This window comes from Phacochoerus africanus, chromosome 2, assembly GCF_016906955.1.
Source record: "Phacochoerus africanus isolate WHEZ1 chromosome 2, ROS_Pafr_v1, whole genome shotgun sequence".
NCBI classification, from domain to species: domain Eukaryota; kingdom Metazoa; phylum Chordata; class Mammalia; order Artiodactyla; family Suidae; genus Phacochoerus; species Phacochoerus africanus.
Genome location: NC_062545.1, coordinates 184239514 through 184260109, shown reverse-complemented (window position 1 = coordinate 184260109; position 20596 = coordinate 184239514). Strand labels below are relative to the sequence as shown.

General features: G+C 41.8%; 2 protein-coding genes and 1 long non-coding RNA gene across 3 annotated transcripts in view; 1 reads left to right on the top strand and 2 right to left on the bottom strand.

Annotated features, from left to right (window-relative positions):
• Window positions 1–4066: 4066 nt before the first annotated feature.
• On the bottom strand, window positions 4067–15037 carry PTGER2 (prostaglandin E receptor 2). The gene is made up of 2 exons (XM_047767333.1): window positions 14161–15037; window positions 4067–4423 (listed from the first exon to the last, which is right to left on the bottom strand). The coding sequence occupies exons 1-2, from the start codon at window positions 15004–15006 to the stop codon at window positions 4190–4192; spliced, it is 1080 nt and encodes a 359-aa protein (XP_047623289.1). The 5' UTR covers window positions 15007–15037; the 3' UTR covers window positions 4067–4189.
• The window catches only part of PTGDR (prostaglandin D2 receptor), a 50375-nt gene continuing 34074 nt past the window's right edge, over window positions 4296–20596 (bottom strand). The window contains exon 3 of the mRNA XM_047767336.1: window positions 4296–4423. The gene's annotated coding sequence lies outside the window, so the exon portion shown is untranslated. The remainder of the gene's footprint in view (window positions 4424–20596) is intronic.
• On the top strand, window positions 15286–20190 carry LOC125119828 (uncharacterized). Its single transcript, XR_007133186.1, has 2 exons — window positions 15286–15352; window positions 16694–20190. It is a non-coding gene; the product is annotated as an uncharacterized LOC125119828 (long non-coding RNA).

Here is a 20596-nt window from a genome sequence, read left to right as displayed (position 1 = left end):
GCTAATGCTGAGCCTCAGGGGAGCAGGGTCTAGGACAAGTATTTTGGTAAAGAAATCTATAGTATCTTGCCCCGTTCCATAGAGATGGGGCTGATGTCTATTCCCCAAGCTTGCCAGAGGACATCTACATGGAGTAGAAGACAGGAAGAGAGGCTGCCCATTTTGTGGTTTCAACTTTTGTGTTGGTATAATTTTTAAAGAACATCTTTTTAATCACCTTATGCTGGATATTCTTCATCTGCCCTCTACATCCACTCTCCACCTGTCCTGTGGCCTTCCTGGGTTGCGTTACCCAGGTTCCCCTCAGTCTCTGGATTACAGTTGGCTTTGACCAATGGGAAGAACAGGCAGAAAGGCAGGGAGGAGGACAGGTCTTCCAGGAAACTAGTCCCCTTCTTCCTCCCTGTGGTTTGGCAGCAGCTGTGCTTTCCTAGTGAAGGCCCAAACTGCTGTTGGGTGGCATCTTGTATGGCTTTCACTGCTCCTCCCTCATCCCTTCAGGCCTGGGGGTGGTATCAGCTTCCAAGGGACCCTCCACCACCCCTTGTTGATTCCCTTAAGATGCCCATACCTCCACAAATATTCCTTTCATTCAACAGTCCTCAGTTACCCTTCTGAGTGTGCCATCTCCTTCTGCTGGCATCATCATTGACGTGTCTGACTTCACAGGTTTTAAAAAATGAAACTCAGGGATCACAGAATTAAACCACCCCACTGACCTTTAATAATATATACATTTTATAGGAAATACAAAAATATAATTCAAGAAAATTTACTTACAATAACAAATCACAAAAGCTACCAGAAAAAGTACCTTTCTGAAATAAAAATTAATGCCCAATACATGGCCTTACTCCCATGCATAAATTAGATGATAGCTTCAGTGAAATGCTAATATAACAATTATTTCCATAGTGTATTTCAGGCGATCCAACGCTTTGTAAATTAAAAAAAATCAATTATAATGCTGTTAGTATAATGATTGGCAGTATGTTTAAATGTGCACTCAGAGAGGAATTCCAATGGAGTTGTGTTTGAGAAAGGCAGAAGTCTGTCATATAAATTACCATTTGTGGGGAAGACTGTTTCTCTATCTGTGAATGACTCAATAGGGGCTCTTCCCAAATCCAGAAAACCATTAGATCTGGCTTAGACCATTAGATCTGGCTAAGTGAAGTAAACAAATCTCTACTTAGTGTGAGCTAACTGCCTTCCCCTGCCTTTCAAAGTCATCAAATTCTAAACTTGAATATGTTGCTTTCTCTTGGTTCAAAGCAGAGCTGACGTTCCATTAGCATGAGGGCAGTCTTTTTTTCAAAGTGCTGTCGTGACCAGGCAGAGGCCCCAGGAGATAAACTGAATTACACACTGAGAACATAGTGATGTGGGTCAGATGTGCCCTCTCCTGGCCCACAATTCAGGGCCCAGGGCCTGCGGCCTCTGCCAGCATGGGGGCTTGGGGTTGGCGCTGTTTCTACAGCTTTGGTCTGGCTCTAGGTTGTCTTGCGACCAGACCACTTTGAGATGCTGGCTTTTTGGAGGCTGTTTATAGTTTCTAAGCAAACTCAGGCCTTATCAGGACCTCTGGAGATTCAAGGCCACAATTTAGTATCCCCAGTTTTCTCTTGGGAAAGATGACCTGGGGCCACAGTGAACCATCCAGGAACACGTCAGTTCAGAATAGACTACCTTGGCCACCCCATTTCTGGACACCTGAAGTTAGGGCTGGTATTATGAGTTGAATATCCAGTATAGTTTTCTTCTCTGTTTTCATTCCATTGATTATCCAGGGAAAATAATAAAATCTATGTCTTCTTTCATCACAATTCAGCTCTCTGATATGTAGGTTAAGTTCTGTGTTTTAACTTGGAAACGAATCGGTAAACTTAAACAGGTATGACTGATATGATTTTTTAAGGGAATATTTTCATATCCAATCTAAATAATTTTTTCTATTACCTTGAAATTTCCATTAATAGTAAGTGACTAACTATTACATAGGATTTTAACCTTCAATTCCTTCTATGTCAATATCAGTGCAAATGAAATAATAGGATTTAGATTTCCTATTCTAACCTTCAATTCCTATTCTATGTAAATATCAGTGCAAATGAAATAATAGGATTTAGCATTTCACACAGTGCAAGAAACAGGAGTACACTACAAAATGAAGCTCTTGAAAGTTACCAGTTCTTAAATGGCTTAAACTCTTATATTTTGGGTCCACAGAATGAATACTTTTGTTTCCACTAGTGACATTATGCCCAAGTTTGCACTTTTTACAAAAGGTTCTCAGGCATTATTTGAGAACTTTGGAGGGTAGTAAGATAGGGTGAATGGTTGTAGTTAACATTTTGATTTGGGGGGAAAAAAAGAGTCATCTGATAAAAGAAATTAATGTTCTAGATTTGAAGTAACTTCAGAATTTTATGTTTAGGAATTACCTATGACCCTAATTAGTCCTATTTAGAACAATTTCTTAACTCCAGTGTGCTTAGTGGACAGGAAGATTTATTTACACGTCCAGATTTTAGCTAAAGTAACTTTTGCCTGGTTTGTTTGAATTAGTAGAAAAGCGAACCGTTTATTTATCCTTTTTAAAATAAGGGCTGATTGGACATAGATTGTGTCAAAATACACTGATTTCTAGATTGGTAAGGAATCACTCCTAAGTGATCATCTAATCTGATAACTACTTATAGAAAATAGTTTTATGTAAGCAAGTCAATGAGACTTTAGAAAAAAAATTCTTCTTTTGGGTTTTTTTATATCAGCTATGCTGTAATAACACTCACTGCAAAAAAAAAAAAAAAGAAAAAGAAAAAAAAAGAAAGAAAAGAAAAAGAAAGTGCCCACTATTTTGACGATCATGCCGTAAGGGGAAAAAACAAACAAAACACATCTAATACTAAGTATTATATTGAATATTTTAAACTCTTATTTGAAAGTGTGCCAAATTAAATAAAAAATTTCCACTTTTATTTCATTTAAAAATGATTACCTCTACACTAATTATAAAATGTTATTGGGAGGGATTCATCAAATACTATTCCATTTTCACATTTTTGTTTTATAGTTTATTTTGTAACATTTCAGATGAGTTTACACTGTAACTAAGCTATAATTAAACAGTGCAAGTTCACTGGAATATTCTGATGCTGAGTTTATACCATACCAAACATTAGATCTAGAAATATATTAAGACATGACTCACTATTACATGATTTCCTATACAGTATGAGTCAGGCCATGTTTCCCAGATAAAAATACAGACAGATGAATTTTGCTACAACACATCCTATAAAGATGTTTGTCACGGCCTCAACATTAGCATTAAAAGAGTTCCAGTGTATCTGAAGAACTGACCAGATTTTTTCAGTTTGTAATTCTAATATCTGGTTTCTGACAAAGCCACATATACCCTTCCTTCAAATAGAATGAAGAGTATTAATCAGAATTACCTCTCCTAACAGTCTGCTATTTACTGTTGAGAGGAAACTTCCTAACGTCTTCTTGGTTACTACTAGCACGATGGACATTATAACATAAATAACCTGACACTATGACACACGGCTTCTGGTGGCCTGGTGAGAAAGCCGACATTAACCAACCAAGCCTACTCTTCTACGAGTAATACTGTCCTGATGAGAGAATACTCCCACATACACAAACACATGGTGCAAAGCACCTCTGATTTTCAAACTCACTGCCCAAAGGAAGAAGGTTTGTTAAGCAGTCACAGGACACTAGGCTTGGTTGCTTCCACATATCCACTTCCTAGAGAATACATAAGAAGTTTTGTCTGGTCTGACTGTACACTGTATGTTTATAATGGTACTACCCTCGCAGATTAAAACAGAAAACACGTAACTATTTAGGGTTTTAAACAAATTACAAAACCACGCTTTCTCATTCGACAGGAAAGCTGAAATCAAAAGGCACTGAGTTTTAAATGCAGATGGTTGTTCCTCTTAAAGGCCACCGAGGACAGGTTTTACAGATCCTCCTGTCACCTGCCATGAAGTGGCCTGTCAGCATGTCTGCAGCCCAAACCACTGCTGAAACACTTGTTTACTCTGTTTTATTAGGGTAGCTTCATTGTGTTTATAAACGAACTTTTTTCCATTTCTCCAAGGAATCGTTTCAAAATGATTGTGCTGGCTAACTAAATACTTCTTAACTAACGTCCTCAAAGGTCAGCCGATTTACTGGCATTTGAGTGCGTAGAACAGGAAGTTAGTGTTGCATCTTGTGTTCTTAATGAAGCCCGACAACAGAGGACTGAACGCATGAGTCTCAGAACAGGAGGCCTCAGGATGGCAAAGACCCAAGGGTCGATTATTGAATTAATTGATAAAAATCTAAGAGCTTGGAGGTCCCACTTTTCTTCTCGGGAAAAGGTTTCATTCATATATGCAAAAATCTGTAAGAAGCAAAAGGGAAAAAGGATGTTAATTTTCCACTGTAGCAGTGGACAGGCTTAGAATATACACAATTTCTTAAGACTGAAAAGCGAAACGTGTTTTGTGTGTGGTTGCGGGGGTGAGAGGCCGGGAGCAAAATCCCACTCCTCTCACACATTTCCTCCTCATGGACACTGAAACCTAAGTACCGTCATCTTTAACAGATGAGGAAGTGAGTTGATAACGACACATCTCAGTTACTTCCAATACCGAATCTTGTTTAATTATAACAATTCAGTGAGAAAGGCTACACAACAGAGCATGTGTTCTGGCCACCCACCTGGCTGCCTGGATTTGAATTTTGGCTCCATATACAGCTCTGGGACCACACTTATGAAAACTAAACTTTTTGTGCCTCAGTTTCTATATCTTTAAAGTGGATGATAATGATGACAATACCTATTCTAAGGGTAGCTGGGAGGATGACAGGGAGTCATCCTTGTCAGCTACTTTAACCTGTGCTCATCTAATAAGTGTTCCACGATGTCAGGTGTTATTATCTCCATTTTACCAATGAGGACACCACAGTGGAGAGAAGTTAAGTGACTTGCCCAAGTTCCCAGGGTTGGTTAGTGGCTGACTCAGGACACAAGTCCCAGCTGCCTTGACACCAGAGCAAAGCTCATCACGTGCGATAGCCAGGTCTGTATGAGATCTCTGTTACAGCAAAGGTCTCCCAAACAAAGTCCTAAAAACAGATAAGCTGACACATCTTTGCATGTTGGCTGATGTTCTCAAGGTGGTTTACCACTTCTCATCTGATTCCTTAGATGTTTAGGGAACAACACAACTTTTGGGCCAGATTGTAAGAAATGGAACAGTACATGCTTGATAAAGATCAAACACTTCCACATGTAAAGCACACCCAGTCATTAAAACCAGTTCTTTAGAGAGCTCCATGGACTTTGTAACTAACAGCAGCTGGTGAGTTGGAGAGCCATTCCTTCTTTCCTCCACTCTCCTGTTCCAGAAGAAGGAATGGTTTATTTCCTTTTCCCCTGGTACTTGCTCTGCAGGCATCTGGCAAATGGATATACAAAGCAAATTGCAGGGAGGGAAAAGAGTAGTCATCTTGAGGTTGCTTATGTTAGGACAATATCCGGAAGGTTTGGCAGCTGTAGGTGTTTATGCCAGAGAATCTTGGCTTAGGGAATGGAGAAGAGACTTGGCACATAAGTAAGGGAAAAAAAGAAGTGATGGTGGATTTCCCTGTGTACAGAGAGAAGAGGAAAGTTGGATGGGGATATGTAATGGAGCCATACTTTTCTTGTCAGCTAAACTCTTTGGATCAGAAATATATGGTATTATATGGTATACTTAAGGAGCGATTTTGGAATTTAGGATTTCAGTGTGATAGTGTACATAAATCTGATAGATTAAAATATATTAGTCACTACACACACACACACACACCCTAGAGCATTTCGTTGTAGAAAAAGTCTATAGCTGAGTTTATGATCTAATTTCGTCAAAGAATATAACATTGAATTGGCTTGCCCAAACAGCAGTGTAGACAGGGCTCAGCCTTCTAGCTCCACAGAGTCACACACACAGATGAGTCAGGTTTTCAGTGGCAAATTACCCATACCATAGTTTCTGATCTCTTTAGAGTATGACAGACCAATGAGAAGTGAACAATGGTTTTAGAAGATGAAGCAATTCTGTACTATTTTTTCCCTTTCGTTTTCGTCTCCTATGCTGAGTAATTTTCAGGAATGCTTAAAATCTGCATTTCAAGAGATGGCCAATAAATTGTAGATCATCTCTTCTTTTTTCCTTGGAAAGAGACATACTTCAGAGACCCTTGGAAGTTCTTGATGTAAGTTTTGTCTTCTCTTATCTCCTTCTCTTATCGCCTCATCTTTTTTCTTTGGTTCTTGGCTTTTGTCTAGAGTTCACGATTTTTGATCTTGTGAACCCTGAATTTTTAAAAAATGTAAATTATATGTAGCATAAAATTTACTATTTTTAATCATTTGCAAGTGTCATTACATACATTCACATTGCTGTAGAACCGTATGGTTTATATTTTTTATTTTCTGTATATTATGATGTTCTGTCTGGGGAGAGACTGATCCTTCCAGGGCTAGGTAATCCTGAGAGACAGCCAGGGGCTCACTCTGGCACAAACCTTTGATATGCAAACTAACCAATCCAGAGCCCCTCTATCTGGTCCTGTGCCCCAGGAGGCAGTATTCCTCTGCTTTAATTATTCCAGGGCCCAGTACCAGGCAACCAGGCAACCTTATAGCTGAGAGCCTGTCGAATGCTTCAGAATAACCAGTCTGAAACTGCTCACCCTACCTCGCCTTGCCTTTCGCTCGGAAACTCCAGTAAAGGCCATGGCCCAGGCTCTCCCAAGCTCCTGTTCCTCCTGCCTCCTGACCTGCACTAGTACCTCCTCACGTGGCCCTGCACATCATGTGGTGCTTCCTGTTTCTCGGACCTGTGAGGATGATAAACTGTTTCCTGGAGCCTCTCCCGTGGCTGCACCTGACTGACCATCACATAAAAGAAGAGGGAAACAGCAACTGTCACCACCATCCATCTCCAGAATGTTTTTCATTTTCCCAAATTGAAACTGTTATTAAACAACGACTTCATGTTCCCCTCTCCCTCCAGAGGATCCTGGATTTTAAGGCTGACAAGATGAATGTAAATCAATCAATTAATAATGTTTCTGTGATATTCTGGAATTCAGCTTCAGAGGCTGGTAGAACATAAAAAAATACATCTGCTATGAGAAAAATGCCAAGTACTAATGTAAGTTCGTTTAATCAGTTTTAGTGAGTTTCAATTCCTTAGAACAGATTCTCTCTACAGGGCTTTGCGGAGAGTAGAGAGCTTGCTGTGATATCTACAAAGCAGCATAGATGAAAATCTGTGTTTTTTGGATTGTCTTCTGTAGAATTCTTGCAGCCTCCAAGGAAAACATCTTGGCACTGACATGGCATTGTTTCAGCTACTTTCCTACCTTTAATATAACTACATAGTGGCTTCAGAATTTTAGAGCAAATGCGAAATTTATTTGGCTGCTCTTTGAACTCATCTGAGGATTTTTAAAAAATATTCTGATGGCTTGCTCCCTCCTTCAGACTGCTTTAATTAGTCAGGGCTGTAATCCAGGTTTTCAGGACTTTTAAAGCCCCCCCCCCCACAGGCGATTCTAATATGCAGCCAAGGTTGAGACCCACTGTCTTAGCACTTTACTTAACACCTGAAATAATTTAAAATTATTCCTTTATCACACTTAAAGACAAAAGACCTCCTTAGTCATGGCCAATCAAACAAATGACATGGAGCTCCCAGAATTCAGTTTCTGATCGCTAGTATACAATGATTTTCCTTTGGAAACTGAATCCTACAGAGACAGCAGCTGATATTTCCTGAATACCTATGTGTGACATACATGGTGCTAAGCGATTTGTGTTTTATTCTGTTTAATTCTTGCACAAGCTGTAAAGTTTTTGTAAGGAGGAGATCAAGGCTTAGAAGAGTAGTTACCTTGCCCCAAATCACACGGCAGGCAAGTAGGAAAGTCATGGAGTCACAAGCAAGGGGACCCAAACTTTCCTCTTAGCTGCTACACACTGTTGCCACCTGTATAAAAAGCTTATGATGTAAACTCTTAGGTGAAATTCACCACTGGCTGATTATGGGTTGGTAGGAGATTTTTTTTTTTTTTTTGAAGCTGTCACAAAGATTTATAGTTATCACTGCTCCTGTTTATAGATTTGAAAACCATGGTTATCTCTAAGTAGCTACTTGGCTTTGTTTATAGGGTTTTTCTTTCCTCTACACTTTCCACAGCTAAATTGCAGGCAGTGACGATCAACTTACCAAGGGTAAAGACATAAAACACCAATTCTCTTTAGGGAAAACGACTACAGTCCTTGCTGTCTAAACTTTTAAAACTCATTGTAATTATGTTGTTATTCACAATCACCATTTTAAAATATCAAATGGCAAATGAAAAGGTGTCAGGTGAAAATACTCATATAGAGGAACTTTTTTTTTTTAAAGGTAAAGTGTATTAAATCTATTTCATCAATCCCCAAACACATCACTGATGATGTATGAACGATAAAGAGCCTTCCAGTAGTGCATGGATTTTAACTCAAAATGTCAACAGGCAAAGTTCATTGTGGTTATGCATAGATCTCTGGATTTCTCTTTCATCCCTACTGAATTATGATATCGGGCATGTATGTAACCAATAAATTTCATATCAATTTTATAACCTCCGTTCATGTTACATTTTACATAAATAGTGTCAGGAATGAATGGGAAACTCCAATACTGTTTACTCGAGTTTGTTCTATGTTGTAAATATCAGATGTCCATTTATATAAGATTTACTTAGAAATTATAGCTCTAAAGAACTTCTAAAAATGAAGACACTTTTAGAATGAGACAGTGGTTCACTCCTGAAATTTCAGAACTGAATAAAATGTACTTTATTCTAATGGAATGTAGAAAATAGTTTAAAATGACCAGAAGCTCTCCACAGTTATGACTGAAGTAATGAAAAAGTGGCTTGATGTGGGTTGGAAATTAAGATGCAAACATTATCTGAGTCAAGGATGGAGGTCTGATGTATTTCCTGTGTCCCATTCCATTCCATGATGAAAGAAAGTTTCTACTTATCTCTGTGAAATGATGACAATAGCTGATTAACACAAGGAGGAATTTATTAATATGTACAATATTCCTTTAGTGCATAAACAGTTTGAATTATATTATTGGTCTTATGTGTGATTTTATATTGGATAGCCAAAATAAGGCTTTTTAAAGAGTTAATTAAGAGATGTCTTATGTGAAGGAGTTCCTGTCCTGGCGCAGTGGTTAATGAATCTGACTAGGAACCATGAGGTTGCAGGTTTGATCCCTGGCCTTGCTCAGTGGGTTAAGAATCTGGCGTTGCTGTGAGCTGTGGTGTAGGCTGCAGACACGGCTCCAATCCTGCATTGCTGTGGCTCTGGCGTAGGCCAGTGGCTACAGCTCTGATTAGATCCCTAGCCTGGGAACCTCCATATGCCGCAGGAGTGGCCCTAGAAAAAGCAAAAAGACAAAAAAAAAAAGAAAAAAAAAGTCTTATGTGTAACAAAATTTTATGTGAGGGGTAACTGATTATTTCTTAATTTAGACCAGCATTTGCACTAACTGGTTTCTTAAAGTCTCAGTCTCAGCTGTTCAATGAAGAGGTTTGTGCAGAAGAAAAAAGAAATCGCACCTTGGTCCCAGCTCAGGCCCCTTGATTTGACATGGAGAAAAAGGTCTTTGCCATTTTATTTTTAAAGCTAAAAGTTGAAATTAGGAGACAGAGTGGTCCAGATATTTATAACATCTTCACAATTATCTTATGAAATCTTAGGTTAATCATACCACGTTTCCTGTGAAATGAGTACTTTCACTCTGACAGTAGATTAAATGTGGTTAAAAGCAGTTTCTGTGCTTAAACTGCCAAACTTTGAATCCTGACTCTAACATTCACTAGCTGCGGGACGCAAGGTAAGTTATTTGCCTCATTTGTAAAGTGGGAATAAAAACGCTATCTGTTTTACAGACTGTTGTGAAGACAGTGGGCTAATGTCTGTAAAAATCAGCACTCAAAAAATGTCAGCCATTTTGATGTTGATAATGATGACCTCTGAAGTTGAACTTGACCTGAACTTGCTGCGCATTTTACATATTGAAAGTTTCACTCCCCAAACTCTGGAAGGCCTAGGCTGGCATTCCTGGAGGGAGCAATAATTATGCACCTTGGGACGGTGGCTGACATGAGCAGTTCAGGCTTCTGAAATTCCTCACTCCCCTCACTCTTGCAGTAGGCTAGTGTCCTACTGGGCCAGTGGTATAGCCCACTGCTTCCAGTCCTGTTATTTCCAGGAAGGAAGAGGCAGAAATAGGGTAGACTGCTAGCATTTTCTGGGATGTGGGAAGAAAACTAGTTGGACTAGCTCATTAATAATTATTTTACATTGATTACATTTTTCACTGATACTATTTGGGATATAAAGGGTTAAATAAAATATATGAATCAGTAATTACATTTTATCTGTTTCTTTTTATATATTGTTATGTGGCTCCTAGAAAGTTTGAAATTCCTTATGTGGCTCACATTTGTGGTTCACTATAGTTCTGTTAAGCTGCGTGTGCTCTCTTAGGAGCATAGAATTTCTGAAGGCAACCAGAGGCCTTTGCCATGTCTACAAAAAGCCCTGGTTAGAAGGTGTGGAAATTATTCCTGCCTCGAGTAGGAGATTGATGTAGGCCATTTCTTTCTTTTTTTTTTTTGTCTTTTTGTCTTTTGTTGTTGCTGTTGCTATTTCTTGGGCCGCTCCCACAGCATATGGAGGTTCCCAGGCTAGGGGTTGAATCAGAGCTGTAGCCGCCGGCCTACGCCAGAGCCACAGCAACGTGGGATCCGAGCCGCGTCTGCAACCTACACCACAGCTCACGGCAACGCTGGATCGTTAACCCACTGAGCAAGGGCAGGGACCGAACCCGCAACCTCATGGTTCCTAGTCGGATTCGTTAACCACTGCGCCACAACGGGAACTCCTGATGTAGGCCATATCTGACCATAATTTTAGTGTGGGCCAAGTAGAATAAAAGGACACGGGGGGCGGAGGGGAAGCACCCCCTAGGGACTCATTCAGATACAGGAGAATGTAAGGCACCACACAGTAGCCTGGAGTTTTGAATTGTCAGATAAGCCTTCCAAGAAATCCTGGGTAGTGCAGAATTTGATAAAGTTTAAAGTGCTATGCAAATGAAAGACATTAACAAGTACCAATAATCTATTTACAAATTAAAATTAGTCAAACATCAATGTAAATTTCCTTTTTAAGAGATGACAATATTTCCCATTTAAGGTACAGTTCAAACATCTATTTCTAGTGGATTATCTGTAGTTCATCTGGAAAATGTGTAATGTTAGTCCCAAGGCAAGATGTCATCTTAGCTGGCTTTCTAGGTTATATTCACACTAGGCTTTTCTCTGGTTTTATCTGGGACTCTGCCATGCACATATACAGAAGAGAACCTAGATAATATCTGCTGATATTGTCAATGCCAAGGAGTGGCTTAGAGGAACTAAAGCCCCCTCATAACCTTCATGTGGCCTCCCTAAGCCATAAACAGGCACTCAAATAAAAACATAGCCTCCAAGTGAACCTCCTACACCCCTATCCCTTCTAACCGTACTTACAGCTCTTCCATTTGGCAACTCTGGGTCTGCCCCTGGCTTAATAGTAAATGAAGAGTGTGTGCCTATATATTTGCAAAGCAACATATGGCAATGATGGAGTTCTAATAATAAAAGACAAATTTGCTTGAAAACAGGGGAACCTGTTGAAAATCACCGTTTTTATTTTTTATTTATTTTAATTTATTTTTATTTTTTGCTTTTTAGGGCCGCACTCACGGCATATGGAGGTTCCCAGGCTAGGGGTTGAATAGGAGCTACAGCTGCCGGCCTACACCACAGCCACAGCTAAGCCAGATCCGAGCCACATCTGTGACCTACACCACAGCTCACAGCAACACTGGATCCTTAACCTACTGAGTGAGGTCAGGGATTGAACCCGAAACCTCATGGTTCCTAGTTGGATTCATTTCTGCTGAGCCACGACGGGAACTCCAGCCGGCTTTATTTTTTAAAGTACAGTTTATACAGTGGGGCAGTCATATGGTGGACAGTCCTCCTGCTTTCCTCCTCAAAGGGAAGAAATCCTTTTCACAAAATGTGTGGTCATTTCTGAGCCTGTCCCCATGCTGTTTAAGTAGCTGGGGGCAGAGGATATTTTTATGTGAACACACTCACAAATGACAGCTACAACTCTAAGAAGCAACATCCTCATTCTCACCAGCCTGAGAGGCACCCCCAACTACACAGTGGTTTATGTATCTCAAGTTAAAGTCCACGTTGTTTAGTGGAACTTGAAATGCTTGTTCTCTCAGATGCATGTTCTGTATCCTAGTCTTGACCCCAAATGATTAATTTAGCTCCAAACAGAACAAACTCGTGGATGCCACATTGGTTTCTACCTCATAGCATTTCTGTTGCACGAGCTCCGTGGCTCAGAGTGAATGGGAGATGTGGCCTCCCACAGTCCTACCTAAGTTTTTAAAAGGACATCTTTCTTTCTTTCCCTCCCTCCCTTCCTTTTTAGGGCCCCTGTGGCATATAGAAGTTCCCAAGTTAGGAGTCCAATTGGAGCTACAGCTGCCGGCCTACGCCATAGCAATGCCAGATGTGACCTATGCCGCAGCTCACGACAACACCGGATCCATAACTCACTGAGCAAGGGCAGGGATCGAACTTGCATCCCCATGGATACTAGTTGGGTTCTTAACCTGCTGAGCCACAAGAAAAACCCCCAAAGGGCATCTTTTATGCACTTCATTTCATTCCTCTCAAAGTGTAACTTATGGATTCAGACCAGCTTCTAACCCGACAGAGGATGGGGCATAAGTGTGAGAGGATGGGGGGACCAAGGAGGAGAGAGCATAGTTAAGAAAGGGAGTTAACTTATGAAGGAAGAGTCATATCTGGGCTTTTAGGATCCTGTGTCCTTTCCCACCCCTGAGGATGAGCATATGAAGATAATCAAAAGCAGTGATGGAAATGGGAAGTAGGATAAAGTTACTTCCTCAGCTTCTACAGGTCACACCTGCTAACGTTAGGCATCATCTGGTGACCTGCTAACGTTAGGCATCATCTATCTCTTTTTTCCAAGACTGTGGCAGTTGGTCACTGCCAACTGTTTACTCCTTGTAGAGTCAGCCTTGTGCTTCTGAAGATTAGGAACTGGAGTGGCTAAGACTCTGAGTTCTCATTTCTCTGTAAGAATCCAGTACACGCTCCAATGCATCCCAGGCTTTGCTACCCATGCCACACCTTAGAAGGCTCAAACTCACAGCATCGTTTAACTAATTGCCAATGTTGCCACCAACCAGGGCAGTACCCACCCCAGAACCTAGGCAAAGGGTTCCTCCAAGCAACCACACTTTCCTCTATTTATCATTATGAACATATTATGAATTTTCATGGCCACAAAAAATTATACTCACATGTGTAACCTGGGAAATCTGTACACTAGGCTTTGATGAACTTTTAAGACAAATAGTGAATGTTCTGGGCTTCTGCAGTGGGGACCCTTCTCACCTGGGCCCATTCTCAAAGGCAGCTGGAATGCTACAGGGGGTATCACATTTTGCTCTGGGAAACAGAAAGCAGAGCCTGGAAAACCAGCATCAGTGGTTGCTTGTGGGGCTGGGGGTGGGGTGGGATTGGGAGGCAAAGCACAACTCAGGGAAGTCAAGCTGTAAATGACAGCTATCCAAAGGTGAAAAGGCTGCTTCTTCCTTGGGTACTAAGCCCGGGTGGCCTTGGAGGGACAGGACACTATACTAGGGCTCTGACTCTAGGATGGGGGTCTGGGCTTCTTAGTGGAGGGCCAAGACTCCCTTTCAGGGGGACTGTGTCGATATATGTGAGAAACACTAGCAGAGAAATGCCCATACACTGGCATCAGGGGAGCAGGAAGTGAGGTAAAGGTGAGAAGTGAGAGGGGAAGGCTACAGACACTTACAAATTAGGACATATCTTTATAAGTTGCAAAAATCTGTGCGGTGGTGGAAAGGGTGGGGGTTAGAGGGGAGAGCTGTGGAAATGAAGTGAGTGACTTACTGTGAAAGGCAAGGAGCAGACAGCGAAGGTGATGGTCATGATAGCCAGAAGAATGAGATGGTCCATCTCCTCCGCCACTGATACCCTTTCCCCTCTCCTGCGGCTGCCAGGGCCAGCCCGGCTGCTGCCCAAGGAGGGTCCGCAGCGGCTGTTCCTGCCACGGCGGTGCATGCGGATGAGGTTAAGGATGACACTGAAGTTGCAGGCGAGCACTGCGATGATGAGGAGCAGCAGCAGGGTGGCATAAAGCCGCAGGTAAGTGCTCTGTTCGTGCCCAATGAAGCACCACGTCCCAGGGCAGTACTGGACGTAATCCTGGTGGTCCAGCAGTGGCAGGGAGCAAAAGAGCAGTGAGACGGTGTAGATGGCGGGCAGCACAGCCAGGCCGCCGCGGTGAGTAATCCAGCGCTGGTAGAAGTAGGGGTGCCCAATGGCTAGGTAGCGCTCCAGGGCCATGGCAAACAGCATGAGCATAGTGGCCAGGCTGAAGAAGGTCATGGAGAAGGCAAAGTAGGTGCACACGCGCCTCTGGGGCGCCAGTGCCACCAGGGTCTGGTTCCGAGCATAAGAAGCCAGCACCACGGGGCTGATGAAGCAAGTCCCGAGCAAGTCTGTGAACACCAGCTCTGTCACCAGCACGTGGAACAGCGAGATGGAGTTCCCGTGGCCGGCGCCGCGCCCCAAGTCCCCCCGCCAGCGGCGCGCCAGCAGCGCCAGTGCGATGAGATTTCCCAACACCCCAGCCGAAAACATCACGGAGCTGATGGCTGGGCTTTCGCCTGAGAGAAGCCACTCTCGAGTATCGCAGGTCTCCCGCCGCCGGGACTCACTGGAGGTATTGCCCATGGTAGGGTGCCTGGAGGAGAGGCGCGTCCTCCTCTCCCGCAGGCCGGTACCTGGCAGGAAGAGGATCTGAGAGCAGGAGTGATCCGGAGACTCAGAGGGAAAGGGGAGGGACCGAAATCCAGAGCCCCCTGCCGGCCTGCAGAGCGCGCCCGGGGCTTGATCGGCCCAGGTCTCCCACGGCTACAGGAGTGGCCGCTTGGCTGCCACATCCAGACTGCGCTCCAGTGTCCTCCGTGGACCTGTGCCCCGAAGGCCGTAGCCGTTGCCTCTACCTTGGCCCGAGGGTGGCGCCTGGGATGTCCCAGGGCGAGAGTCTGCGAGCTGCCAGGAGGTGGATTGTCACGTGGTGAGTGTCTTGGGCGACCAGGCGGAGAGCGGGGCCGGGCAAGGTGACCGGCAGGATCCGAGGTCCTGGATCCCGGATCCTTGGCTCTGGCGGCTGCTCAGGGTCTCCAGGCTGGCAGACCGACTGCCTCCGCTGGGAAGAGGGCTGGGAGTGGGGGCTGCATAGGATTCACGGGAGGCCGGGCAACGCCAGGGAAAGCAAAGCGACTCACCAAGCAATAGAGAAGTTAGGAGGACCCAGACCGGTGAGGCATGAAAAAGGGAACAGACACTAAAGACAGCTTGCAGCACAGGCAATATGTTTTCCTTATCTTTTAAAAAACATTCTCAGGAAGATGCACTAAGAAGGCGGGACCAAAAGTAGGAGGAAGTGAAAAAGCAAGCCTATGCATTCAAGTAACCAAACCATGTGCACACAGAGCTGCCTGTGGCACTGTCGCTTTGATTCTGTTGCCAGCATTTTGCTTTTCCTATGTCAACACCATAACGGATAACCACTTGTTTAAGTAACCAAAAAAAAAAAAAAAAAAAAAGAGGCAGGGGGATGGGGGAGCGATTGTGTAGAACTGTGCTCATGGGCACAGCTTGAAATCATTGCACACTGTTCTCTAGTCAAGTTCAGCGGTGAAAGAAAATGTTCTTCAGCCACACACTCTTTTCATGTTTAGTTAACCATTCAGGACCCCTCTGGAAGACCTATTCCTGGTAACGTTTATGGATAAGTGGCCAGTTTCAGAGTCTGGAGCTGAAAAAAAGGGTTTCTTACTACCTATCATAATTACAGAGTCATGGGCTGATGTTCAAAACAAAAAAATCCAGTTTGACAGATAACATGGATAATTATATTCTATAAGGAGGGTCATGTTCCCTTGGGGAAGGGAGGAGGCTTGGGAGGGGGAAGGGTCTGCCTAGGGAACTGGCAAGGAGGGGCGGGGAATCATCCTGTGGAAGTAAAGGAAAGACTGCTTGCTGAAGAGCACACCCTATCTTGCAGCTTGCTGACTGTCTAGGATGATTTTAGCTCACTTTGATGATTATGGCTTGGGGGTTAGATTGAGGATGTGGTTCCCAACAGGACAAGTTCACAGAAGGTCCATCTTTCTCATGTAAGAGCATCAGTGGTGGCAGGCTGGGTGGGCCTCCAGCACTCTTTCCTCCAGGCCTGTCACTCCTAGCATGCTGGCTTTCTACCTGCTCTTCCCCATGGGACAGGAGGATTCAACCAGAGACATGAACCACATTTTCATAGAAGTTCTATTGGACAAGGCTGCTTTAGACCTTGCAAGCTGGTGGGAGAAGGCGGGAGAGTTTATGTAAGACTATTTGTTCACTTTGGTTCTAGTGTTGAGCCTAAATTCAGCATAGATCAGCCAGAGGCAGTCAAGATAGAAAGCTGGATGTGGATGAGAGCAAGAACAGACTGAGAAACTATGGGGACAAACTGGAATTCTTGAACAACTGTGATCTCCAAAGACAGACTGTTCCTGCCTGTGTTTGTCACTACTTCCAACTGTGATGATGCAGATGTAGTGCAGGAGAAGCTGGTACCTTTCCTGAAGCTACACATGCACTTGGCTTAGGACTTGGAGAAGCTGAAGATCTGGTGGAAGCTGGAGTCTGGGTACTGCCTCAGGCCAGCAAGGAGAGCCAGCAGATCAGTCACGATGTGTTAGTTACCATCATGCCTAGAGTCCTTCAGAACAGGAAAATCATGGCCATTGCTTTGCTGCTGCCTTATAGAGCTCACACAACATTTTTCTCATGGCCAAATGCTAACCTGAAACCATACAGGATCCTGGAAAACAGATCCTGCTAAGCTAAGCTGACATAATACAAAGTCACCACACTGCCCCACAGGTCTAGGCATCAAGTCTGCTGAATATGCTTCAGTCCAGAAATAATGTTATAGAAATGTACTTCCCCAGGGAGACATAATCTGAAAAGTACAAAAATGTTACATGTATCCAGAGAAAGCAGAAATAATGTTCATCATTGCATGAATTTAGAACTAAACGTCCTTCCATTGAGGACTGGTTTAATAAATTTTGGTACACCTATACAACACAATCTACTGTTGTGAGAAAGGATGATGTGTATCTATATTTATTTATAAAGATCTCTGCTGCTAATTGAGTAAAAAGCTTGTAGTTATTCCATTCATATAAAATTATATGCATATGTATTTGCACAGAGCAGCATTTAGAAGGATGTTCAGCAAAATATTAATGGTAGTATCTCTGAGTAGTACTTTATTCCTTATGCCTGTTTTGATGGATTTTTCTATAAGTACACATTAGCTTTATATCAGGAAATACAACAAAGCTGCTTTTTATTTAGAAAAAAATTAATCATTGGAGGTGTCCTTCCTATGTGGTGGAAAGTAGAGGTTTAAATGTTAATGTCTTCCATTCTCTTCCAGTTCTGTTCCTTAGTGAGTGGGAAAATCTTGTCAGTTTCTTGAGACTGATCAAGAAGATGGGAAACACTATCCTTACAGTTTTCACAAGGCTTTTGCAACTGTCCTTCTTACTGAAGATTGGAAATCATTACACATTATGCACCATTTTTATGAGATGGTGACTGCCCCCCTTGAAATGACTTCTTTGACATTTGACTCTTGGTATCTATTAGTTAGTGCCATTGCCTAATCCAATTCTGACCCTACCATCACCAGGAAGTCATAAAGTTGGAAACAAAAAGTCAACCAAAGGGTCAAAAACAAAAACAAAAAAGCAGTCAATAGAAATTAACTTTGAGATTTGTTTAAAAAATTAAGGGAAATTTAAGTGGGCAGGTAGAGAATCTTAGCAGAGAAACTGGAGCTATAAAAAGAACTAAATGGAAATTCTAGAACTAAAACTCACAGTAGCTTGTGTTTGGCAGAATAGTGTGAACCTGAAGACTAATTGCATCTGATCACCTTGCATGTCATCATGACTTTTGTGCTCCTGGGAAATATTCTCACTCTTTCCACACTAAATGAGACTTAGAGAACTCTTGTCTTCTGCTGCTTGCCCTGATTCTACCCAAGAAAGGACACATGGATTTCCTATGCTCTCAGATCCCCCAAACATTTCTTAGATTTGGGGGTACAGAGCAAGCTTGTCTAGGAAACCCCTGTGTTAACATCTAAGCTCGCCTGGTTCTCTTGGACTCCACCTTCCCTCACAGCCTGTGGAGCTAGTTGGAGGATAAGTGGTGAAACTTTGCTCTTCCTCATCTCCTCTGATCTGGGTCTCATCTTTCAAAAATTGTAAGCTAAGAACTGACACTGGTGTTCTGCTACGTTGTCCTTTCTCTGAGGCAGTCAGCATGGAATGCCTTAGCTGCTGCTAAAACCAGGGAAAGGTCTTGGAGTATCAGGAAATACTGGACAAAAAATACCTAAGTTAGTATGTCAAATTAGTACCTGGCTATATTTGCATTCATGTAGGCATGTGTGTGTTTTGGTAGGACTTATTACATCCTCACGGGATTGTTTGAGAAACAACTTGATAAAGTCTTTGCAAAGTCCTGAGTCAATAAAAAAGCGCTTTGCAAATGGATGTGAGAGTACAACAGTTCACTTGTCTTCAGACAGGAAATATCGTAAAGGTAAATCCACAATGCTCTTATTAATACAAGGGATTAGACCAAATGAGTCACTCCAGTAAGTTAGGAAGGTAAGTAACCTATGATTTTAATTTCCTTTTTAAGATTGACATGATGAATATTCATGAATATAATCATGAATATTTTCTTTTCCTAGCAATGTGTGTTTAAGGATAGAAACAACTGTAAGGTAGAAAAGGACATGCAACACAAAATGAGGCTATGGTTATTCAACTTACTTGTATAAAGTAGCAACTCATTATAGAAATTTTGGAAAAAATCGAAGGAAAAAGACACCCATGAGTGTATCCATCAAAAAGGGCCTCTCAACATTTTCATGTGTTTCTTTCAATTTTTCTTCTATGCACATCTTTTTTCCCCCATAGCTGTGTATTTAATGTACTTTTTTTATATTGCTTTTTAAGAAACTTAAATGTGTAATAAATGGTTTATACTGCAATATGTATTAAAGGCCTTAAAAATGTGCATGTACTGAGACTCAGAAATTGCACTTCCAGACAGCTATAGTTCACTTATTCACTCAACAGCAATTTATTAAGGCATATATTAATGAGGTAGCACAGTATAGTTTTAAGAGCAGGAGTTCTAAAGTCAGATTGCACTGAACTCAAATTTTAGTTCTGTCCTCAGGCAAGTTACCTTACCTCTATGTGCCTCAATTTTCTCATCTCTAATATAGGCATAACAACAGTACTTGGACCTATAAAATTTGCTGTTGAACTCAGGACCTGACCCATAGGAAGCACTCAGCAGGTTGTCAGGTATTTTATCACTGAGCCAGGTCTTGAGTAATGCTCATATGGTCCCTGCTCTAATGAAGTTCATAATCAGATGATAATAATAAAACTACAATTTATTAAGTGCTTACTATGTTCCCTAAACTGTTAAAGGCTTCATACACATTACATCATTACTTTTTATAGCAACTCTATAGGAAGGGTGAGCATGATATCCTCATTTTACAGATGAGTAATATGAGGCTGAAAGGATAAATGCTCAAAGTTGTAAGTATAAAGAAGTTTCTTTCATTATTATTTGTATGTTAGCCTAAGAACTAACCTAAGTGTCAAGTAAAGGAAGTTCTATAAATACATTAGGTGTACGTGTTCAATGGAATATCATGCATTCATTGAAATGGATAGATGCTACAGTGTTGAATGAAGTAAGTCATGGAACACTATGTATGATGTGATTTAATTACTGTAAAAATAAACACTTAAACACTGAGATATATGACTAGTGAACTTTTCATAGAAAAACAGATTCCTGTATGTACTCCCTACTATTACATTTTATATAAATATTAAACTTATTAAAATTTGGCCTATAAATAAAGCATTCATGCTCAACCTAAAAACAGTGAGTTATCATCTTAAATAATGAATGTTTAATGTCTATTGCATCAATTATCTATTTTTGTGTAACAGACCACTCCAAAATTTAATTGTTTAAAACAGTCCTTTTATTTTCTCATGATTGGTATGCCATGAATGTTGGTTTGGACTCAGCTAGGTGGTTCTGTGCTGGCCTGTATGGGATCATTCTTGTGGCTTAAGTCATTCAGGGGCTCTACCAGGGAACGGTTGCTCTTGGAGGCTCAGCTAGCAGGGCTTGCTCATTTTCCAGCAGGCTG

Bases quoted from the DNA above. Each gene is read 5' to 3' on its own strand.
- PTGER2 (XM_047767333.1), bottom strand. From the start codon at position 15,006: ATGGGCAATACCTCCAGTGAGTCCCGGCGGCGGGAGACCTGCGATACT. The intron at 4,424-14,160 runs GTAAGTCACTCA...TGCTTCTTACAG, and splicing joins TCTGCTCCTTGCCTTTCACA to ATTTTTGCATATATGAATGA.